Source organism: Columba livia, chromosome 1 (assembly GCF_036013475.1).
Source record: "Columba livia isolate bColLiv1 breed racing homer chromosome 1, bColLiv1.pat.W.v2, whole genome shotgun sequence".
Classification (NCBI taxonomy): Eukaryota; Metazoa; Chordata; class Aves; order Columbiformes; family Columbidae; genus Columba; species Columba livia.
Window position 1 is genome coordinate 132,109,757 of NC_088602.1, and position 24,845 is coordinate 132,134,601.

Sequence of the window (24,845 nt, forward strand, 5' to 3'; positions counted from 1 at the left end):
TCATAGATTTTAAAGATGTAATTATTGAAGACGTGAACAATCTTGTTTGCTTGAACTGAAAATCTGTAACTATGGTGTTTGAGGCCTCCCTACTCTGCTCAAAGTTAAGCAAAGTTTTTAGTGATGATTGGTTTTCATGCTTGGCAGTTCCCCTTTGTCCATTGCTTTGATGGTTCACTGGTATGTTACAACTAGAAAACTTCTGAAAATTTTTGAAGCTTACATTTTAAGAAGCGTTAGCTCAGAGGCCACATGTGGGTCAGCTGGATGACTAAAGCAGCACAAGCAGAAAGGACTATGAGTGGGTGCTCCATTCCTGTTTTCTTTGTGGGAAAAACTGGTCACTGAATCTTCTGTGTCAGGCAATTTGAACAGCTCCAGTTGCACAGTTGGATTATCTTCTTGGACTTTGAGTAGTGTGGCTTACTTTGTGTCCAGCTGTCAGGATATTTTACGGATCATGCTTGTAATTTTTCACTTGCCTGAGTTTTCTCATGTTAAACCCTCAGTTCAGTGATCAGGGCTGCAATCCTTATCTCGTTTCCTTTTCATAAAATGCTTGCTTCATGTAAAAATGTTCAAAAGTATTTTTCTACACTAGCTGAAATGCTTTTGTTTTCTTGTTTGCTCTCAAAGTCCTCTAGAATAAAAGAAAGACTGCATTGCTGCTTCCCCACTCTGCTTCAGCATGATCATCCCCTGGGGTGCTTTCTTCGGTTTTGATTCGGCAGCCCACCACAGAGTTTAGAAACTTTCCTGGTGGAGAAAAGTACTCTAGCAAGTTTTACATTCTCATAGAAGGTTTTAGGTTTGAAAGATTAAGAACAAAGAACAGAAACTGAGCTGTAAAATCCATAGTTACCTCCATCCAGGGTTGTTCACCATGAGAATGGTGCAAGTTCATCTACGCTCAAAACCTAGCTGAGTCTTCCTGCACTTCCAGAACTGGGTCTAGTGAGTGAAACAGACTTTATCCTATTAATAAATCTGCTTTCACATAGGAAGACATCCATTTTAGCTGTACTAATGCATAACAGATGTCACTGAAACAGGGAGCTTCACCCTTGTGTGTGGAGTCCCAGCGTGAGCCACTCCAATCAGAGTTTTATACAAGGAGGAAAGAAAATCTTAATTAGTTACCCTCCTGCCCCTAAATCTCACCTATTATTTAGAAAATACACTGTGATAGTTAAAGCTATGTTAGTACAGTGCACCAATTGGTATGGCATTGCTTAGCTCAAAATCCCAAACAGCAAGAGTAATGGTTTTGTCACTCTTTTCAGCAAGATGGCTGCTAATCAGGATCTCTTAAAGAACCACATTTAACAGCATCACATTCACATGCATACTGTTAGTTCTTGAAGTACTTCATTAGTGCTGCAAATCTGGTTTGCTTTCCTCTCTTCACAGCAAAGAATGGAGTGGGAAGGGTTCTTGCTAAGGGCCTGCTTTGCCGAAGCTGATTGCTGAACTTAGCTTTTTTTTTTTTTAAAAAAAAAAAAATAGTACAAATGCTGGAACAATAGAATCAAGTCCACTTTCAAAAGCATTGCAGTCATGGCTGTAAGACTTCTACATTCTGGCCAAGTATTTTAATACTGAAATGGGACCCAGTTTGGCAGACCTGGTATTGGAGCTGGAAGTTTTTTTCTGATTGCTAATTAACTTTTGGGGAGCTAAAAGAGCGTAGCTGGGGCAGCATTACTGAAAAAGCAATTTAAAACCAAACCAAAACAACAACAAAAAAAAGGATAAACCCTTCAAAATCAGTTTTGGTTGAAGTTAGAAATCCAGGTAGCTCATAGAAAGCTTAAAGGCATTGAAAGGCAGCTTGTAATGGTGTTATCTAGAACCTATGGTAGCCTATGGGCTTGAGGAGGTGTTAGACATTTTTTTCTATTTTCTTATCTCCCTGAGAATTTGGTCCACTAAAGATAGGCCTCAAGCCACCTCCTGACTGGAATTAACTGTGCTCTCAGAGGTGTTGTCTTTTTCTATTATCTTTCTCTGTTTTAGCTCCTTTGCTTTCCTTATTCTCTTTTGTATTCCATTTTCATAATTTATCAGTTTTCTCTCTACAGCTTTGTTTTCTATTTCTGTGACATCTCTACTCTGTTTAAATATTTTTTTTGTCTCCAATGCACTTCTTCTTTAGATAACGCCTTCCTTTCTCTGCTTATTTCTTTTTCCATCCTCTGCTGCCCTCTCTGATGACTTTGTCTCTTTTTCTCCCCTGCTTATTTGCTGTTCTTTCCTTTGCTCCCAATTTTTTGATCCATTGCCACACAGCTTTGCCTGCTTTCTTTATTGCCATTTTTCTTTCTTAATTTTCTTTCTTCCCTATGTCTGGTAGTATTAAGACAGCCTATATCTTAATTCGTTTTCATACCACTAAGGTCAAGGTAAAATATCCAGACCAATGAAATTTTATGTGAGTTGGAATTAAAGGCAGATTTCTTCTACATTACTCCTCATTTTCCTCTCTGAGGATAAGACAGAGGATCAAAAACCTCTTATACATCAAAAGTGGTTTTTTAGTTGTCAAAATGAATGTTAGCAGTTGATAATTCCTTACTAAGTGACCAAATGTGCTTCCAATAAATTTGTGATTGACCTCAAGCTACATCAGTTTTAAATGTTTTTTACTTGTGCTACATTAGCACTTTAAAATCTACAGTGAAGCTTTAGACCACCGTTATAGATGACTCATAAAACACATCCCTGAAACAGAGAGAAGAAACACAGTAAGAAGTATCTCCGTAGATACAATATCAAGTATCTAAGTTTTCAGAGACTTTCAGAGCAAAATGTATATTAAAAACCTTCCTCAGCTGTAAGTAGAGAGGGAGGTGAGCCAACTGGAAAATGGGAGATGGAAATGGATTTACAACAAATCTCACAGGAGCCCTGACCATGGCAGGCCAAAGAAAGACTGCTGAGATTGTTGGTCTCCAGTCCCAGTGGCATTTTGTCTGCCCAGCTGTGGAGGCTCTAAGTGATGATGTTGCCCCACTACATTATATGAAATGTTTTCTTCTGCTGTAGTGCTGTGCCTCTGCTATGGAAAATGTGTTTGGGATGTGACAAATTGGGACTGTTGAGAATGTGGACTATTTTGTGTTGTTCAAGTGCCTTCCACTTTGAAAGGAATATAAAAATCCATCATTTGTTCAGAAGGCTCATTTTTCCTCTCCATAATGGATTTGAAGAGAGAATGTAGCTTTAGGGCTAAACCCTTCGAAGTCTTAATATGCTTAAAATAGCAATTTTTAGAAACAGTTTTGATTTCTTTCAGTCTTGCAGTGGAATATCCCTAATACCACACTGTCAAGTAGTGCTTTCCTGCCATAACTTTTGAAGAGTTTTACAAGCAAAGTCAGTATCATCATTCACATTTTACTACCAAACCCAGCCTTACACAATAAATGTTTAAATCTTCTATAACATTATTCTGCTCTGCTTCCTGAAGCTGGGGTGAAATCCTGGCCTACCTGAAGTTGGTGTCAGAAAGCCCCATTAACCTCCAGTGGAGCTAGAATTCTACCCTTAGTGCCTATCATCTATTATACTTTCTCAGTTCTTAATACCCTGGAAAATTGAATTCACTGAAGCAACATCCATTTCAGGCCAAGCTCCAGGGAATTTGAGCTGAAATTCAGCCCTCAGAGATACGGATAGATCATAAGCTTCTGCCTTCTGGCAAATGGAGGAACAAGGGGGCCCTGAAACCCCACTATTCTTTCTGCAAAATTTCTAAAAAATATCACTCAAAGAGAAAAAAAAGAAAACCAAAGAGTATTTCCATAAGGGCTTCTTGTTTTGAGTGTTCCAGTTCTCTTTCAACAAGCTGTGTCTAGCCACAAGGTATCTCTTGCCTTGTCCAAATATTTCAGTGGTGCAACAAAATGGTTCAATGATATGGGACCGAGAAAGACAGTAAATGAACTTCAGCAGTTCATTGGAGCTTATGTTTCAGATGAGATAAAGAGCAATAAAAAGAAAACAAAAATGCTTGCATAAAAAAAAAAAATGCAATGCACGACAGTTTTCTTCACTGTCTAGTATCTCTGTAGGCCTGTCAACATCAGAATGGCTTAAGCTTCTCTCTTGTTAGCTAAAAGGGGCACCATCTGCCATTCCATGTTTCTTCATTTGGTATATATGTCTCATTAAGTGTGTATCTGGTGCTTCACTGTAGCTTACTCAGTTGCAGTCTTCTGGCTAGAAAAGGCAAAGTGGTGCTTTGTGTGGTGAAAGTGCAGGCTTTATGGTGAATCCTGCACATCTTAACATTTTAGGTACCTGATCTTCTAAGTGACATTGAGGTTGGGACAACTTGGACTGTTAGAATCTCAGAATTTCTTAACTCTTTCTTGTCATGAATTCGAGTCTCATGGCCCTTCCATGATTTTCTCTGCTTAAAGCATTTTTTGGGGGTATAAAAGCAGTGACCATAAAGGCTCTTGCAACTGTTCAGAGCTCAGGAGGCATGGGTTTGTTTTGCAGTCACAATTGTTTCTGCCCCCTGGGTGCTCTTCTTATGTGCAGAAATATGGCATGGCACACACCAGCACATGGTACCAGGGCCCACGAAATTATTTTATGGCCAACCTAAGGGCTGTCAAGTAGTTAGTAAATTCTACACTTCATTTTAGTATTTTCTTAGACTTCTTAATCTATCTAATCTGTCTTAATTGAATCTTGCTAAATAGTTATTTTATGTTTAATTGCTGCCAAGATACTTGTTTCTGAATGGCTTTTTTTTTTTTTTTTTTTTTAAAGTAAAAAACACATATCAGTTTAAAGCAAATCTGATCTGAGTTTTGAATTTTGGGAGCTCAGAAACTGGCTAGCTATGTAACAGCACAGCGAAGCTAATGCAGGTTTCCTTATCTAGGCTTCCATTTGTTTTCTCTTTCCCAGTTTCCTTCAGCAGCAAGCTTGAACCAAAGTCACACAGGTGCATTCTGAGAATTGTCCAGACAATTTGAGTGTATAACTGAGTTTCTATGCCAGCTCAGACCATCCAACTAATTACAGGTAAGGTATGTGCTTTTGGTTTCTTAGGACTGAAGAGTTGTGTCTTTAATTATAGTATGCAGATTTGTGATCACTTAACCCCCAACCCTTTTGGCTTTACTAAAATTTGTGCATATTGCCTAGTGCCTTCATTAGGAATCGCTAAAAAGGTTTCAGTTTCTGTAGTCGGTTTTATTTGGCCTCACTGCAAGTTCTGTGTGGTGGTTTCCTGAACCACATTACTGTACGGAGGTTCCCTCTCCCACCCAAAAATAGTTTTACATGCAAGTGAAAACCATGTTGTTCTTACCCAGTCACATTCAAAGCATAAAGAAATTTATTATTATAATCCAAAAAGTGAATCTGGTCAAAGTACTCCTCCCACTTGGCCCCACCAGGTGCATGTGCTTTGTATGCTCTGTAAGAACATCAAGAGTTTCTTATCCTCAGTGATTGAATTAGAGAGGTAATGAGGGTTTGTTTGTGAGGGAAATTGCATAAGAAGAAGAAGCTGGTATGGGGGGCAGGTGGGAAGAGGAGCCCTTCTGTGGCTTCTGTCTCACGGTTTAAAATTGTAAGGGTATCACTTCTCATTATAAGGGTTCAAAGGGTTAATAGAAAGAGGGATTTTCATTGCATTGTGCACAGTACCTATGATGGTCTCGGTTTAAACTTTAAAGGACAGGTGAAAAGAGAGAGAGCGAGCTGAATGCTTGCCCTTATATATTGGAGAAATTGTTCATTCGTGTGAAATGCTGACCTCTGTCATCCTGCCAAGCTGACTGGGCCCTGGGGTGTGCGGATTCTTGAGTGCTGGTTGCAAAAGTTAAAGCTGCCTGGGGAGTACTTTAAAAGGACAGTGTCAAGGTTAGTATACCCAAAATCTGACCTATCATTTTTTTTTTCTCCCTCTTAGATCTATTTGAAAAGTTCATGTCATTTGCTTTTATGTTTTGAAAAATCTTTAAATCTTAAACAAAATGGTTCAATTGCTGTTGAAGGCTGGTGATAAGGAGGGGGAGCTGTGAGAGTTCAGTGTTCATTGCGGCAATGCAGATGTCAGGCAAAGGGAAAGATCCTGAAGTAAAACAGAAGTATGGGGGACTGTCTTTGCATTAGGTGATAATTAGTAACAGAGAATTCAGGTTGAATTGGGTAAGGGATCAATGAAAAAGAGCAAGGATAATTTTTATTAATGAAAATATCGATACAGGTCCAAACTTAAGTTCACAAGAAGTTAATTCAAAATCACTATTTATTTTTATTCTAATAGTTTTCATTTTAGTTATATCTATTGCGACTTCCTCAGTAGTATTAGTTTGTTGTATATAATTCCTGCCATAACAGAAATATCACTTCCCTCTTATATTCTTTGCTTGATGGCCTAATTAAAAACACATTATATCAGTATCATTTTCTGCTATACCATATAGTATCCCTAGACCCTCATCTTTATTATAACCTTGCTGTGTTAGTTGATATAAAATCCCTCACACAAGTATTGCACCTACTTGAATAATTTCCAGTCTAACTGGAAAATAAATTAAACAGCTACATGTGCAAGTCATGAAAGGAAAAAAAAGAGGAAGTAGTAAAATCAAAGTAAAGAAAATAATTTTTGTATATAATTACGACGTTTCCCAGAATATGCAGTGGGAAAAAAACTAAACAAACTCAAAACCTGAACTCTGAGGGTTGCAGTTCACCCTACAAAATTTCAGAGCAGTCAGATAAAATGATCGTGATATACACTGCATGATCACAAGAGGGCGACCGGATTAGACGTATGGGTTTGCTTTAAAGTTGACGTTTCCATGCTTTCATGAGTTTATTTTGTTTTCAGAAAAGTTGTCCTGTGAGCTCATTTCTGACTTTCTTTCAGTTCCGGAAAACACACAGCTAATAAGAAACCTGGTATGTCACAATCTCTTTCCTAGCTCCAAAATATTAAACTTCCCTCTCCTTATGTTGGGCAGGCTTTTCTAAATCCTGGAGGAACAGATGACCTTGCTCTGCACTGTGGAACAGAGCAGCTCTGGTGAAAGGAAGAGAGTGGAGTACAGGCCTCACAGTAGCTGGTCCAGCCTCAAGGGTACAGGAGTGGCCACAGAGACCAAGAAGAGTCCGCAAGAAAATCAGTTTTTCCATTCCTTTCCAACCCAAACTGTCTCAAATCATGCCATGCCTCGATAATATGGCTTTTGCAAAGCCTTTGAAGGATAAGCTGAATTCTAGTACTTGCTAAAAAGATGCTGACTGGAAGAAAAAACAATATGTCCCCCCCATCCCTTCCAAAATCCTCTACAATAAGAATTTCTGAATTCCCTTTCTTGCTAAGATTTCTGTATACCCTCAAAAGCAGCATAAAAACCCAGGCAGCAGTAAAAAAGCTGTCTTGGTTAAAAGACACTCTGCCTCCTGCCAACAAGGCTATTTAGTGTTTATCTCTATTACATCCATCTGTAGCTAATTGTATAGTTATGGTAATAGTGCCCTCCAGAGGAATTTTGAAGGAATTATAATACTGAGAGCTAATACAAAAGATTTTTTAAAAATGAATGCAACAGGAAAATGGAATATTATTAAAATGATAAAATACTTGAACCTCAGGGGAAAAAAAAATCTCAATATCAAAGCTCATTCTATTTTGCATGTGCATTTACATCTAAGAAATCCATATCCTAGTTACAATAGGCTTCTTCATAGCCTGATAGCAAACATGAAGTTTGCATAACTCTATCTGAATCAAGAGTATAAAAGTAGATCAATGAAGTGAAGAATGAGATGACTATTCCTAGTCTGCAGCAGACATGAACAATGTTTTGTGAGTGGGATCCAGCCTCAGTCTAGGATGTCTGGATTTTTCTTGGATTTGCTGCTGTCAGATGATGTAGGCATGACTCAGTTAACTGAGGCAGGCAGAAGAAAGTACAGATCTTCAAGGAATTCTGTGGATGAGTTTTAATATGAAGTTATGTTCATGCTTATGTTCTCAAATTCCAGTATAGAGGTTCTTTTCATGGCCATCAATTGTAGCATGCTGTGACGCTAGGCCTCAAAGGAAAGGCATGTTACTGTGGTACAACATGATGTCTTATTTTAGACAGTGTCCTGGACACCTGCAGTACATCCTTCTGAGATAAACACCTCAGCACCTGAGTGTCAGGTGTATTTAAATTTCTTTCTTTTTATTTTTTTCTTTTGTTAAGGCTCTCAACATCTGGGATCAAATTGATGTTTTACATTCTGAAACTCCTTCCTCCATAAATAACCAGCCCTTAATGAAAGCTGAAATGACAGTGAGTTCTGTATTCATTTGCTTTTAGGCATACCCCAGGCTCATGTTTGACCTGAATGCTGCAGGTTTGCAGTCAGGTGTCCAGGCTTGGAGGTTTGCATCAGGACAGCTCCCACACTGATGCTGCCAGAACTGGAAGGAGCAGTCTGGTGTTCCCGTGCTTGGGATCAGGTGGATCTGGTAAGTTCAGGCCTTCCTTGGGAAAGAAGTGAGATGGTTGTGCTGCTTGTGATGCATCTCTTTGTAACAGGGTCACTGCCCTCAGTCTAAAACTTCTTCTAAACTGAGATGTCTTATTTTGCATGAACTTCAAAGGAGAGTGAGGTGACCTACACATGAAAGGCTGAGGGAGCTGGGTCTCCTTAGTTTGGAAAAGACTGAGGGGTGGCCTTATTAATGTTTACAAATATTTAAAGGGTGAGTGTCACGAGGATGGAGCCAGGCTCCTCTTGGTGGAAACGAATGGTAAGACAAGGGGTAGTGGGTGCAAACTGGAAGCCAGGAGGTTCCACTTAAATTTGAGAAGAAACTTCTTCACAGTGACAGTGACAGAGCACTGGAACAGGCTGCCCACGGGGGTTGTGGAGTCTCCTTCTCTGGAGACATTCAAAACCCACCTGGACACCTTCCTGTGTAACCTCATTTAGGTGTTCCTGCTCCAGCAGGGGGATTGGACTGGATGATCTTTTGAGGCCCCTTTCAATCCCTAACATTCTGTGATACACACAGGCTGGTGGAGCAGGAGTGACAAGACATCACCGCTGAATGTAGAGAATGTACCTAACCCCAATCTTTCTGTTTTTTTTCACTTTCCCAGGCAACTGTAGTGAAAAGTGTGTCACTCCGTATTTGAATTCATGTCATCAGTGCATGGTGGTTTTGGCTGTCTTGTAGGCCATGGCGATGGGTGGTACTCCTTGTTTATTTTAGAGTAGTTACCTGCCACTCCCTACCCAACAGTACCAGGAAACTACTGTCGTTGTACAGACTATTGAACTATTTGAATTAGGGTTTTTTATGGGCTGTTGAATGGGTGGGGATGAGTAGGGCACTCTCATGCTTTTCTCTCTTCCTTTCATAACCCAATGCTTGCCAGATGATCTGATCTAATTGTGAGCTGCAAACTTCTCCCTGGAAGATACCAGCCACCTGTAGAGGCCATTGCGCCATGATACTAACTCCTTCTTCATTTTCCCCTGAGGTATCCCTGTATCAGCACAACTTTCTCTTGCCTTGCCCACCTGGGCTTGGCACTTCCCCCCAGCTGTATGTGTGTAGCAGCTCACCTCTGATGTGAAGCACTGTCCTGCTGACTCACTTCTTGGCATTGATTTATTCCTGCACTTGAATGGAAGACAGAACAAGGTGGGGAGGCCAGAGGAGCAGAAACAGTAAGGGTTGGCTGGGCTGCTCGAAGTAGTGCAAGGCAGAACACAAATCTAAATCCTGACTACTGCAATGGGATGAGTAATTTCAGTATCACTGGGTAGGGTTTATTGCTGCAGAAGTGCTGCAGTGTGAGCATCTTGCCCAGCCCCAGTGGATGCACCTCGCCTGTTTAATTCTACAGGTCTGGTGAACAAGGTCTTCTTCCCTGTTGCTTGCCTGGTTCATAAATACAAAAACAACATTAGCAAAACCATGATCAGGCTAGCATAGGACCTGACACAGCAGAGAGCAGTTGCTATTTTAAGAATAATCTTGTGGGTACCATTGATGGGGAAGATACCAGGGGGTGACAGATGAAGCTGCATTCTCAGTGCTGCAAGTATCTCTTTGTCAGCCACTCATTCATGGGCTGATCTGATTCTGGTGGAGTGCTGCTGTGAGCTTAATTTCCATGTAGTAGTCTGCAGAAATATGTTTTATTGCAGGTAAGCAGTCCCTTTGCATTATTTATGTGAAAACTCAACTAAATTACTGTTAGCTTTCATGCTGCAGGTAAAGTTTTAATGAAAACAGTAATGAATGCTTTGCTGGCAACCTAAGTATGCAGCCAAATTAGCTATCTAAGCAGATGCTTTATATCCTGAATTGCATTTAAGAATGCTGTTCAGTTGGTTTAAAGATTATATATACACCCACAAACTATTTTCTGTAAAAGCCATATGGTTTGTGTGTGGCTTTTTTTTTTTTTTTTAAGTGTTTCAGTTGTACTGTGAGCAATTATGACAGTAAAATTAAAGTTGGACGGAAGATGTAAAAAGCTACCCATGTGCAAGAAGTTCAGGAAAAAAATCAGAAATACTGCATTATTTAAGATGTTGTAGTACTGCCATATGTGCACTATTGCAAATGGAAGCAAAGCATCCTTGTGGAAAGGCAAATTGAGACAAGGTTAATACTGTGTAAGCAAGTTATTGTTTTGGCTTTAGATGCCTGTATTTTTATGCTTAAACCATTATTAATCTGTTTTCGTTGCTAAAGACTGTAGAGCTGATTCAGATGTTATACTAGTTTTACAGTATATACTAACTTAAAGTGTTATATATACTGGTTTACAGTCTAAACCTAGTCTAAGGTTTTATAATTTCACTTGTTTTACTGAAGGTACCTGTGACATTAGTGAGAGAAATGGACTCAGTCCTAGTACTTCGTCTGAATACTCAACAAGTCACTGAGTTGACACATCATGTGAACTGAAGGTCCACTCAGCAAAACCCCAGATGGAGTGCAAGTGGGTCTTCATTACACAGAATCACAGAATGTTAGGGATTGGAAGGGACCTCAAAAGATCATCCAGTCCAATCCCCCTGCTGGAGCAGGAACACATAGATGAGATTACAGAGGAAGGTGTCCAGGTGGGTTTTGAATGTCTCCAGAGAAGGAGACTCCACAACATCCCTGGGCAGCCTGTTCCAGTGCTCTGGCACCCTCACTGAGAAGAAGTTTCTTCTCATATTTAAGTGGAACCTCCTGTGTTCCAGTTTGCACCCACTGCCCCTTGTCTTACCATTGGCTGTCACCATATTACCATTTCCCCTTCCCTCTTCTGTGGTCACTTTGGAGCTGAATTTAAAACAATACTTAAGTTAGGTCCTTTTCAAGGCAATCACAATATTAACAGCTAGGTGTGGCCGAGCTCTGTGCTGTGAGGTGTTCTTGGCCCTGCTCCTGGAGAGCCCCATGCACCACGTGCTGCAATGGGCAAGGGTCTTAGGGGTGGAGATGAGCCAGATCACTAAATTTTCCATAGGAAAAACCCTACTGTAGTGGCTAGGGAGCTTGTATTAACAGTGTGCTAGTATCACGAGACTGTGTTTTTATATTTGTACAGTGTATGATGTGAACAATTGCTAGAAGGTCAACAAACCTTATTGAATACACTGGAAAGATAAAGCTGAATTTCACAGAAAGCCATTGAGCAGGCACACTGGAGTGGGGAGGTGAAAAGAATAGCAGAAGAAAACAGAGGAAAACATCACAAAAGGTAAGAGAAACAGCACCAGGTGAAATTTATAAACCCGTATGAACAAGAAGCTTTGGCTTCAAGCACTCTTCAGCTTTAGGATGTTTGACTTGCTCAGCTGAAACTTGTGGCTTGACTTATTTCCTGAAGCATCTCAGCTCTTCTTGAGTCACTTGGTGTTTATTAGGCATTTTTATGTATGTATACACATATACTAGGCTTTTATAGACAGATCTATATATATATACATATAAATACACACACATATATATGCATGTATCCATATACATATATGTTTACATATATATTTTTATATATAAGCATACATATATGAGTGTGTGTAGACGTGTATATACACAAACAAAAATCTGCTTGCTTGTCTTATTTTAACTCTATATTTTAAGATGGTTGTGATAAGACTGTTCTCCATTTCAGTACTTAGTTTTCTCAGTAATTTGATTTTTTAAAGCTGAAGTAATTGTTTCTGCCAGAAACAACTCTGGTAAAATGTGTTGTTCCTTTCAGAGGATCAAAGTACAAAAGATGTTCAAATAAAAGGAGAGATTAAAATCCATAGACTACATTCAATCATGGCTGGTTTTGCAGTCTGTGCATGCAGACTGTGGAGGTTGATCTTTCACAACAGTGTATTTCAAACCTCAAGAGGGTGTTGGTAACACTAACTTTGTATATTATATGTAGGTGTCAGCAGATCCTGTGAAAACATTTTATATGTAAAACAAAATGTTTTGTATTTATTTTTCTTTGAAAAGGGTAACTTTGCTACCACCGCTCTCTTCTCTCTCTGGCCTTTCCCAGACTTCTACTGTGTGAGTAGAGGGCGGGGAGTGTTTTCAGACCTGAAATCTTCTTTTTGCCCTTTACAGTAAATGTCTCTTTTACCAATGAATCATTTGGCAATGACTCAAACCCTGTATTGTGTTTGTTGCAACTTTTATTTTCTCTGCGCAGCAACGTTTACACTGCTGGGTTTTACTAAACGGGTAAGAAGGCAGAACCCCTGCTTGATGAAGTTTGTAAGTGAGAAAGAAAGGGCCTGTAATAATAATAAAAAAACCCACAACCCTCAGATCTTAACATCTTTTATATATATATATATATATATATATATAATATATCAGAGTTCTTGTTCATTTGCCACTTAAACATGACAAAATGTTGACATTAATCACTTCATTTCACCAGCGCATGGAAAAACCCTGTTGGACCCATGTATAGTAATTTTGCTGATACCTCGTCATTGCTCTGATGCAGCCGTACTTTGGAGCACTGACCGGAGAGAAGCAGCATCACACCATCTCATCTTCAAGTAGGATCTCAACAATCATGAATCTTTCCCATAAAGGGCAACCTTCTGACAGGGGCCATGTTTGTCAGTGATGATGACAGATACTATGATGTTCCCTGCAGCCAGACATAAAGTGTAATTGCTGCTGTGCTTGACATAGTGATCTTTGTTCCTTGCCTCGCGGTTTTAGGGAATTGACAGTAGGTGGCACTGGAGAATAGTAACACAGACGGGCTGGATCTGTTACGAAATGTAGCCGTTTCCTCACTGGCTCTCTGTTTAGCCAGTTTTCTGGCCCCACGGATTGTGAAACATTGTGCTGCATTCCCTTTTGCAAGCCTGCTATTACTCAAAGCCTCACGGCTTCAAATGCAAGGGTGCAGTCTGGGAAAGCTCCGAAGTGTGTGTGAAGAAACACTGGGAGAAAAAGCCTGCTGCAGATGCTTTATTTCGTCTTGGCGTGTGTTACAGCGACTACTTTGTCAGCTCTTTACCCTCATTTTTCTGTCAGACCTAGCTCATACCAGCACACTCACATATGGCTAAATCAAATCCATGATTCTTCTTTATTCTGAGAGATGGAGGCTCCTGCCAGTTGGTGGAGCAGCTAGAGCATCTAACAGAAAGAGAAGCAGCATCCTAGTAGGGAGTATACAGTCTTCTTTGTCTCTAGAGATTTTGTCCCACATGCCAGCAAAAGAGGCGGAGGCAATTCCTTGTAGTCCTAGGAGGAATTAGACTAGAAAGTGACTCAGCAGTTTCCTGCCTACTACTTCAGTGGGAAACAGAAAAGCAGTGTCCATATTAAAAGCCTAATAAAATCCTGAAACTGTGCAGAGTTTCCCAAGAAAATCCTTCATAACCTTCTCCTGGAAATCACTGTGGGGTGAGAGGGGAACGCGTCCCAACTCCATTCATCTTACTCATGTAGACTTCTGTCTTTGCTTGGGAATAGGAGCTCTTCCTATGCATATTTCCTCTTTTTTCTTAGTAGTCTTCCTTTTACTGTGTCCAGTCCCTGCGTGATGAAGCAACATCACACTGCCATAAACTCTGAAATGGCAGTTCCTAAAATTGGCATGTTCCTCTCTCTCAGGATCGCTTCACAGTCATCACCAGTAATGACTATGGTACAGCACAAATGTCACCAAATAGTTTGTGGAGCAAGTTGACATTTTAAGGGTTGGAGAATATATGACAAAAAATGCATCACCTTTTGCCAACTAAAATAAGTTTTGCCCTTGGCTAACTGCTTTTGAATCACAATGACATCATTGATGGCTTTTTGCGATACTTTGAAGGGCAGAATTTTCCTTATAATGCTTTATCAAATTATTACTTCATTCAGTTTATCTGATACAAGATATCTGAGATTAATTATTAACTTTAAATGCTTTATCCTAATCTGTTCAGTCTTACTGCACAGCCTTTTGTAACTGAAATGCTGTTTTGTTGATATGACTCCCTCACCCTTTTTGAGGATATGTTTCTGCCTGTGACAGACAGCCTTGGAGTAAACTAGGATTGGGATTTTGTATGAATTCTGAATAGCCACTTCAGTGGAGCAATTTATACCTTTTTAAGGAATGGTATGAAGTGTGGAGGCAGATGGTCCCTGAGGGAACTCCCACTGTGTCGTGCCTGGAGCAGCCTCTACTGCTCCCTTTTATGGAGGGTCCTGGGCTCCTTGAGGTCCAGGGAGATGTTTGTGACCAGTGCTGTATTTGCTACAGCTTTCAGCAGGCCCTTTGCAGAGAGAGGCAAGGCTTCAGCAGTCCTTGGGAAATATCCCAGCGTAAGGGAGGTTCTTACCTCATTAGACTGTCCCAGCTCTGCATACTGAGAAGCCAAAGCCAGACGGCTTCTCTGCCATGCAAGATTTTTACCATCCCCTTCTCTTGTGAGCAGAGCCAGGAGCTCCTTTCAGAGCACGCACCACCAGTGCAGATAGATGGAAGCTGCATGAACATGGAGCAGAGTAAAATTCCCGAATCCTGCTGTAGTGCAGAAAGCTTTCTAAGAGGCAAGTCTTTCTGTTGGAGAAATTGTCTTGTTATTTTAAGCATATTTGATACTTGTACTGGCAGTGTGAGATCATCTACCACTGTGTTAAGAAAAAAAAAAAAAAGTTGGGTTCCCAAATGGAGAAAGAGAACAGATAAGTTGTTAGCTTTTTATTGTTACTGCTGTTTGAAATTTCCCTGAAGGAAGATGTGAAAGAATAATTACCATAGTAAACCGGTTGAACAGGAAGTAAAGCGTCTTAGGAAGAAGTTACACCCTCTTGATACTGAAAGAACATAGGTCATCTGAATTTGTCTGTGCAATGGAAGACACAGCAGACTGTATATTCTTCTAACAAATTATGTGTGTCAGGTAAGAGGGTGCAACAAATATTGTTACTGCTTAGCAAGTGGCCCGATCGTCTCCTCCTGCATTCTGGTAAAAAGGGAAAGTTGAGTCCACAGTGCACCAAGATTTTATACGAGAATGTATATGTATGCTGAAGTACAGGAAGTATTTTCATGTTCTTGGACGGCAACTGCAATGCTGTGAGCGTTGTGTAATGCTGTCAGATCTCTTGAGTTGTAGTGAATGTTTTATGGCATTTGTTGTGAGTTTCCCTTAAAACCCCCAATCCCAGAACCACATGTTTATGGGAAAACACGGCTGTCATTTAAAAGGCAAAGGAGGGCTTTGTAGCTGTAGGAGGAAAAAAGCCAAACCCTCCAAAACATGAGTTCAGAAACCACAAGACGAAAAAAATGAACCTAAAAATTTAACTGTTTTTATGCATTTTTTTTCAAAAATGCATTACAAATTTTTCCTTATTAGTGATTTTTTGAAAATTCAGTGTTATCATTGCATTTTACATAATTCAAATGGTGTAACAGTGGCTGGCAAAGAGCCAGATACTTTCGTGAACTTTGTATGTTGTTTTGAAAAGCATCAAGAGTTGGCCCAAATACAGAGCCTAGTCTTACTAACCAACCTAGCAGGTAAGATTTAAACCATGGACATCTACAGCATAACATGGCATGATATGCTGATACTTCTGAGCAATATGGAACATGTGGGAGATAAGAATTCATATACAGATAGATGGAGGTGGGCTCTGTGTATGTGTGAGAATGTCTGTCGGAGAAATGTGGGATGTTACGCATAAAAGACTTAGGGCTGAATAAGCAAGGTTAGCTTTTGGACATTTATGTATCAGAATTTGTTTGAAATGCAGTGAAAACATTTTAGAATCAGTTGAAAGGGCATAAAACGTATTTTATTTTCCGTGCCTCTATTATAGTCTTCCAGGTAGCCAAACTTTATTAAGAAAGGTGGGTCAGGAGGGAGACATAATTCTTTTATCTTCTATTTTTCCTGAAACATTCACATTTTCAAGAAGGAAAAAAAAAAAAAAGTCATCTTTCCTGACAATGGGTATATCCTTTTCTTTCTTGTTTTCTTTCTTTTATTCACCTGCTGTAGAAAAGAGAAACGGAGTTGTAAATGAGGACAATTTCATGAAAAACCTTATTGCTATGTTTATTATTTTTTTTTCCTGCAAAAATGATACCATCTAAAAATGTAGTTAACTTCTGAGAGAGTGGTGCAGAGACTGTAACTGAAGTTCATGCTTAGATCACCATTTGAAGTGGTATGCATCATTTTGGTTATCTGGCTTAGTGTAACTTCATAAATGCTTTATTTTTATTTTTTTCCCTAACATAGTTAAAGCAAGGCAAACACACATGGAATCACTAAGTTGAGTGCTTGAGAGAGTAGTTCAGGCTCAAAGCTGCAGATTTCATTTCAGCCTATTTAACTTTTCATTTCTCTTCTCATTCCTTGTTGCAGGTGACATGAGCCTATGTCACCTAGAGTTTGACTTCAAATAAAACAAAAATAAATAAAGTTGTGATGAATACCTTCTGTTGCAATATAGATTTTCATTGCAAGGCGCTATTGTCTAAGCTAATACAGTATAGATCTTGGGGACATATTGGAAAAGTTATTTGTGGAGCTAAGCTTTAGCAATTTCTGAGTATACTTTTCACTTTGGTAGCTTTTTTGTTCTTTTTTTTTCTGCCAGGGAATACATTTTTTTTAATTGAATTCGTAAATCAGATATTTCTATTTCCTTTATGTGATAAAGTACCCAGCACAACTGTGTACTTTATGTGGTATTGCTGTTCTGTGTCATTTGTGTTTTTAGGCTACATCTGTATCAGTAAATGAAACAGGCCCAGGCCTTGAGGGCAAGCGGCCCAGAATAGATTTTAGTTTTAGAACTAAGCACTCTTCCCAAAAAAGATGTTCTCCTGCCTACTGACAGCAGTCTCTGGTAGACGCTGCCCATCTGAACCATAGGACTACTTGCCATGTGCCAAAGTAATATCAGGAAGTTTTCTAGTAATAGTATGAATGATGACGAACTTCTGCAGAAGCTCATGCCCTTGCCTGTTAGTTTACTAAAAAAGATACAACCTAAGGCTTTGAAGATATATCTATCTCTTTTGAAAACCAAAAAAAAAAGACTGATGTATTTATATTTGTTTTTCTTTATGTATGCCTTATCCAAGCTTTTTGGGTGTACCGTTTTGATTATTAATTGGAGGTCCACATCTTCTATGTTCTTCGATTTTACTTCACCTGATTACACTAAGATAAAAATTAGTAGAATATAAAGAAATTTGAGGCACAAAACAAGAGGAAGATGTGAGTGAAAATGCTGTTAAAGTGACCATTAATATGAAGTTTTCCTACCTGCTTGTTTTATATTCCTCCATTAAGTGTGCTGTACAACTGTAAAATAATGGAAATAATATGGAGATTTTCTTTAATATTTGTCAGAAAGAGTATTTTAGTATTTAGAGCAATGGTTTTAGGCATCCTGTTGCTATTATTTAGGAGTCCAGGATGGTGATGATAATTATTATTTTTATTTAATAATAGTAATAATAAATGCAACTGAAAATAAGGATCAGGCAAAAGAATAATCAAGCTCCAGATTAAGAAAATACTTCCACCCTGTGAAGAAATCTCTAAAGCAAAAAAAGATCAAAGAAGCGTAGTGCTTTCATTATACTAGATATTTTTGGGCTTAACTTTTATTCTGTGCTTTGTTTCAGCGGGTATGTCATTCCAGTTCTGAACATTACTGTCTTGACCTTGGAACTACTGTAACACATCCCCAAGGCTTAATAAGGCTGAAGAGAAGAATTAGCCATGGCATACTTCGGGAGGGTGCCCTTCTCACACAACGAATTTTATGAAGGACAAGATGGGGACCAAGCATCTTACCCAATGTACCATACTGGTTCTGCTGGAGAGGTCCGTCTAGGATTTGATCGAATAGTTGATGAAGTCAGCAATGAATTTTTTTTTTATGGTTCATCACATTCACATCATCCTGAAGAATTTTTTTTCCCATTAGATGCGTTTGGTCTGAATGTGCCTGTGCCTGACCAGCAGCTTTGTGGTCAGCCTCCAGCTGCTTATGGTGAACTTTACCCTGGAAATCCTGTCTCTCACTGGCAGCAAGGCACAGTGTCACCAACAGTTGGCTTCAGATCTTCTTTACTGTCTGATTACACAAACTTCTCTCTAGTGGATCCCTACCCCTACAGCCAAGAGAGAGAAATTTATGGAGGGAATAATATAAATCCAGTCACGAATGTGCATCATTCAAATGTGGAAAGAGGCAATACAAATCTGAGCTTTCAGATAGGTGTTGACAATGTTGATGCTCAGTGTCCCATTTTGTTAAACAACTACCCATTTGGACAAGTGAGAGATGAAAGTGGATATGGAGAAGCTTATTTAACAGACATTTCCAGAAAATGCAACAAGGAACCTACCTGGCCCAGCAGCTCTGGATATGACAGAGAGGTATTTAAATTTTCTCATATTAACACTGCTTAAAGTTCTTGATTCTTGTTTCTGTCCTTGAACTTTGTGTATTCACTCACAATGATGCGACATGGATAGGAAGCACTTGATTTAAAGACCTGGTGGAAGATAAAACATTCATGCCTTGGGGAAATCAAAAGCTTTTGCTTGTGTAGAGGGTTTTTCTCATGTGTCTTATGATTCAGCTGTCCAAAAGCAAATATGAGACTTCTTATTCACTTCACATTTGGTCTTTACTACTTCCAAAGACAGAGATGTAGAGATGTGTCAGGTATATTTTTCCAGTAATTGTGTAACATGATTTCTTGGCAATCAGAATTTCCCACAGTATTTTTGTATCTTTGCAAGGATTATGCCCTCAAACAAACAGTACATTATTAGTTAAGAGATTTTTATACAGTATGAAAACATCTGAGCATCCTCTTCCTTTGATTCCAATATCTGAAGAGAACCCAGCAGACCATAAAAAATTATTTCTGAAGGGAAGGTGGCTACTCTGGCTAAGTAGTGAGGATTTGATATTGACAGAATCTCTGTCCTACCTGTTTCATGTTTTAACCAACTTAAAATGTCAATTCATTTCTGCAACTTACCTATTAAAAAAGACTTAATTTGAAAGTAATAGAGCCAGTTTCTGACTTAGTATAAAATGAAGTATCCTCATTGACTCTAATGGAAAATTGCCATTTTACATCAGAAAATAATCTAGATTATGGTCTAGAATGCTCCAGTAGACTCATTTTGTGGTTCATCGAACCATATAACTACCACGGAGAGATAAGTACAGAAATATGGAGTAAAATGTATTTGAAAGAAGTAACAAATCTGTATGGTCTGATATGAAACCTAAAAATTAGCAATACATTAGGCTGAATCTGTTTTTCTGTTGATCCAGACAATTGTCTCTGTGTGTACTTTGGCTGAGATATCCTCATTCTGAGAGATGGGACATACCATGTCCTGCCCTCACCATGTTCTGCATGCACTTATGTGTGCATATATAATTATTTTCTAAAAACAGACATATCTACTATAACTGTGGAAGCTGGATCCTGTGACATACACTCTGTCTTTTTGAAGCAAATACTCTCTTTTTCCTCCTTCCATCAGGTGTTCGTAGCTTCATTTGTGGCTTTGATGTTTTTAATAATGATGTCTTATGGGAGTCCCATGACTCTCTCTGATGCTATATCTCTCCTAATTTTCTTTCCTTCAAAGTCCTGACATGGAGAAGGAGAAAGAAAATGATAAATCCTCTCTTTCCTCTGTTCCTTGTTAGCATTCTGAATTATTACAGGAATCCTGAAATAGCCTACAGAATACCTCTGCATTGTGAATATTAAAAGACATTGTAGGTTCACCTTCTGCTTTTAACTCCCAGTGATCACAGTATCATAAACCAAAGGAGAAGAGCCAATTGATTGGCTTGTTTCTATGTCTGTGAATAAGGAGAACTATAGAGGTAAATATATGCAGACCCAGTCAGATAGGTAGGCAGGTGGGGAAGTATACCTGAGGACAGGGCCTCTTCAGACTAATCCTGGGTACCACATTTTGGAAGTTCAGTGATGAATACAAAAGAGGAGAGGATGAATAGGTGGAGAGACGAAAGGCAGATGATGCTTTTTATTTACGGTAGGAAAACTAAAGGATGCTGGTGGCATGATGAAAAAAACCAGCCATCTCATGAGAGAAGGAGATAGTGGGATACAAATGAGCAGGAGGAGATTAAATTGTGGTATGGGAAGAAGAGGTGCTAGAGGAAACAGGCATATAGGAACAGGCACAAACACTTCTGTGACAGAGGAGAGAATTATAGGGGAGGGAAGAGAAGAGATGAGTGAGTCAGGGGCGACTACAATTGAGTGTGTGGGAGGATTTGATTAAGTTAGGGAAGTATTTGAGCTGTTTAGCTAGCAGAGGAAGAAATGGGAGAGAGGAAAGAATTGATTTGTAGCAGAAAAATCGGTGTGGTCACAGGAATTCCTTCAGGGAGAAACAGGCATGTCAGGATAGAAAGAGATCCAAAGCAAGGAGCTGGTAACTGAACCCTGAGATGGTAAAAAAGGGAAAATAAGAGTGAAAGAAAGTCTAGAGAAAGAAGGGTAAAAAAAAAAAGGTCTATGAAAAAGTAGATCCTTACTACTGGGCTGGAAAAAGATAAGGGCTGTGGTGCGACAGGGCTGATGCTGAGTAAGACTGTCAGTATGGTTGCAAAGGTGAAGCACCAGAGAAAAAGAAAGACAAAGAGCACAGATTGGATTGGTGAGGTCCAGGATGAATGACTGGTGCATCTGATGAGTAGGAGATGAGAACCAGGGCTGCAGACAGAGTGAAATGGAATAGATGCTGAAACATGGAGATTAGCATTAAGTCATAGATAGGCAAGATGAAATATTCACACTGCTGAAATCATACTGTCATTCTGATCCTTAGCTCTTAGATGCAATTGTGTAGCCCTCGGCTTTATTTTGTGTGTGCTAATCAAAATGCATCCAGTGTAATAAAGGGCATGTTAATTGTATCTGGCCTCGTCATCACCAAGTCAGATGTTCAAAAGTACTAAAGAAACTGTCTTCAAAACATACCTGTGAAAAGAGATTTGATTTTGTCTGTATTCAAAAGAAAATGGAAATGCAGCCTAAAACGTATCCAGTAGATTTGGCTACTCCATCTACGGTATTTAGAATTGAATGTTTTCAGAAAAACTAGCAAGACTTACTTCTTCACACAAGCTCAGTCATCAGACCAAACTTCATTATTTCAGTTTGGGTACTCTAGAAGTGAGAAATACACAGTTGTTGTTCATATTTGAGAAGGATGGCTCAGGTGACTTGATTAGCATAATGTGAGAAATCTGTGGATGGAAGAAGATTCTGCTCATCCAGGGACACACTCTGTTACTTTCTTCCTCTTGTCATCTGTTCTCTTCATCCACCATTTTCTGTCTGATTCACTGCACACCTTCAGATATTTGCAGTGAGTGGAGACTGGAGTCCTGTAGAAAAGCAATGTGCGATAATTCATATTTTACCTTCATGTGCAATGGGAAGAAATTCAAGTTTCTGGACACCTGAAAAGAGAAAGAACAAAACTAAATCTCTGATCCACTTGATTCATCAATGGAGTTGGAACTATATATCTACTAAGTACACATCTGTCACCAGAATTAATTTGAGTTAGTTAGCAACGGTATATTAATTCCTTCCATGCAGACTATTACTAGTCTACACAGGATGCATGTCTGCCATTCGGATTCACTCGGAAGAGCTGCCAGCAAAGGTGCAGAGAGGCAAGAGGCCTCCTGTGTTGATTCTGTTCCCTGCAGGAGAGGGTCTGGATTCCAGCTTTGTCTGTCAAGCTCCTTTTTGCCATCCTTTAGTAATTATTTACAGTCACATTCTTCTTCAAGCCATGAACTGGAGGATTCATGCCCATGTCCTCATGGCTGATTTTCCTTTATTAGACTTGGGGAATTCTTCCTTGCTTAATTCCTCTCTGTTCCTCCTTCCTCAGTTCCCAAATGCAATTTTTCTCTTTTAATATCTTCAGTCTCATTCAGTGACATGTCCCAGCCTCACCTTTTCTTACCCATGGCCTACTTTTTTTAGCTTTTCATTTATCCGCTATCTCTCTTTTCTGATGTACTTTTTCCACTTTTAGTGACAGAACTGGAAGTTGAAGAGGAGCCTTTTTGTGTTGCTGGAAGCAGCAAGTTTCCAGCCTTCACTTCTGTGGAAGTTTCCATCCACGGCTCCTGTAGCGTAGTCTCAGGTTGTCCCTCTGTTGCAGCACAGGGCTCGGGTGGTCCTTAGCTCTGCAGAGTCCGTGCCAATCTTCTCTTCCTCCTGTCTGCTCACCTCCTCCTGCAGCTCCTTCACCAGCTGCTTGGCACCGCAACCAGAGCACAGCTCCCACCAGCGAGGCCACCGCTCTCCCCAGCCCCAGGGAGAGGCACCAGACAAACCCTGCAGCCAGGGGCCTGGGCCGCAGCATCCTCCCTCTGGAGCTCCACGTGGGTCAAAATCTCGGCTGTCCAGAGGGGCAGTATCTGCACCCTGTGGCGGAGATCACACCATGTGGCACGTCACCACCATCACTGCGTAATCTTCAGTGCAGGTTCTGGGCTCCCTTTGCACTCCTGCTACAACAACTGCTGTAGCTTTACCTGTGAGCTGTGCTTCTGCTCCTGGCTGCAGAGCTCACCCACAAACACAGCAATGTCTCTCTGAAGTTGTTCTGGTTTGAATTCCTCCATCTGGACTATAGAGGTACACAAGGTATTGTACACCGCATCCCAGATGCAAACTTCCTAGAGCCTTGTCAATGCATTTTTGTGTAAAGCTGTCTACCCTGATGTAAGTGTGATCAGGAATATTGGTTTTTTGTTGTTGTGATTGTTGTTTTGTTTGTGTGGTGGGTTTTTTTTAGACTACATAATTTTGGGAGGCCATTACTGTTAGTAAATTGTTCATAATTTCTAAATAGTAAACCTACACCAGAAATTTTTATTACTATCTGCTGAGGTAAATTGTAAGGTAGGTATCTAAATGAGGTGGAAAAAAGTGAACCAGGGGAGGTGCTATGTTTTCACTGACTTTTGAAGGAGTTTTTTCAGCAGTCCTTAGAATCAGGAGATGATGCACTACTAATTTGTATTGCTAAATTTAGTTTCACTATCTTATTTGACACCTCAGGATTATCCATTGTTTTTGCTACCAGATGTTTCAATTTTTCCCTCTATTGATGGTGCCCTGTTATTATCTTTAAATTTCATAAGCACTTCTTTAATGTTTGTGCTATTGTGGTTAATGAAAATACTACATACAATGAGACCTGAGGCTGATGGTACCTGTAAAAGCTTTGTAACTTCTGAGCTTTCAGTTCTGACATTGTGATCTCCCCAGTAGCCAGCTCCCAACAGATCATCTTTTATACTCACCCCATCTTTTAAACTGTGGTTTCCTAGCTGGCTTCTTTTAGTGCATATTGTACTTAGTTGTCCAGAAATTTGCTTTATGTTACTAATTTTTGCAAATTTACACACTTGTATATAAATTCTTATTAAAATAATTTTGAAAAATATATTTTGCCGTATCTGAATGTCCCCTTCTGTGACATGTCGTTAGTTCCTTCTCTTTCTGAAGGGTTTAAAAGTCAGTGTCTCATGTGAGCATTGTACATAACTCTCTGTACAACAGGAGAATGGGATTGCAGATATACCACTATTAAGCTCCTTCCTAGAGATAACATTCTGACTGAAAGGTATTGTGGCAAATAGACAAGGGGGGCGGGGTGCTTTGGCCCAAAAAGTAGCTCAGACCTCAGTTCTCCAAGTTTAGAGAAAGTATGTGGGGATTTTAAGTGTTCAACAGAATACACTGGCTTCCTGTTATCTGTCTTAGGGACTTAGTTACCTGACAGGTTAATGGAGTTTGAAGGGAGTCCCTTCTCCCTTTTGTAAACTAAACACTCATCTTCTGCATTTATAGTTATCTGTGCTCTCACACTAGGTGAATTTTGAAAGTTTTGCCTGGAATTCCTTATATTCTGAATGGAGGGGGAAAAACTCTCTGAAAGCATTTAGAGGGCAGTCAAAATGGGCTTATTTGTACTTATTTGGAGCTCCATCAAATCAGGGGAGGGATGATAAGGTATGAAAGTTAGTTCTCATGGAACCAAATGCAAGGTATGCCTTATGCTGCTTCTGCTTCTGTTATCTAATTAACTGAGCTCTGTTTTTTTTTGATGTCATTTTGGTATTTTTAGGCTACATGTTGGTCTATCCAACTGGTTGAAGCAAATCAAGGAAGTAATGAAAACACAGTTGCTTTTTGCAATGCAGTGGAGAAGTAAGTAATAAACCCCCCAACACCTTTATTCAGCCAACTATGACATTCCAC

The 24,845-nt window shown here is 39.6% G+C and overlaps 1 protein-coding gene across 9 annotated transcripts in view; it reads left to right on the forward strand.

The window, feature by feature from the left end:
* Window positions 1-24,845, forward strand: part of PIK3C2G (phosphatidylinositol-4-phosphate 3-kinase catalytic subunit type 2 gamma) — a 354,168-nt gene that overhangs the window by 72,978 nt on the left and 256,345 nt on the right. For 5 of the 9 annotated variants that reach the window (XM_065030454.1, XM_065030418.1, XM_065030409.1 and 2 more), the window contains 7 exons: window positions 4,924-5,040; window positions 5,700-5,886; window positions 6,863-6,933; window positions 8,346-8,497; window positions 11,595-11,747; window positions 18,162-18,921; window positions 24,712-24,794. In XM_065030454.1, coding sequence (XP_064886526.1) covers window positions 18,259-18,921; window positions 24,712-24,794 — 746 coding nt within the window. In that variant the 5' untranslated portion in view covers window positions 4,924-5,040; window positions 5,700-5,886; window positions 6,863-6,933; ... (1 more) ...; window positions 11,595-11,747; window positions 18,162-18,258. Of the gene's footprint in view, window positions 1-4,923; window positions 5,046-5,699; window positions 5,887-6,862; window positions 6,934-8,345; window positions 8,498-11,594; window positions 11,748-15,122; window positions 15,412-18,161; window positions 18,922-24,711; window positions 24,795-24,845 lie in introns of those variants that run through there. The other 4 variants (XM_065030425.1, XM_065030441.1, XM_065030446.1 and 1 more) reach the window with 4 other exon arrangements.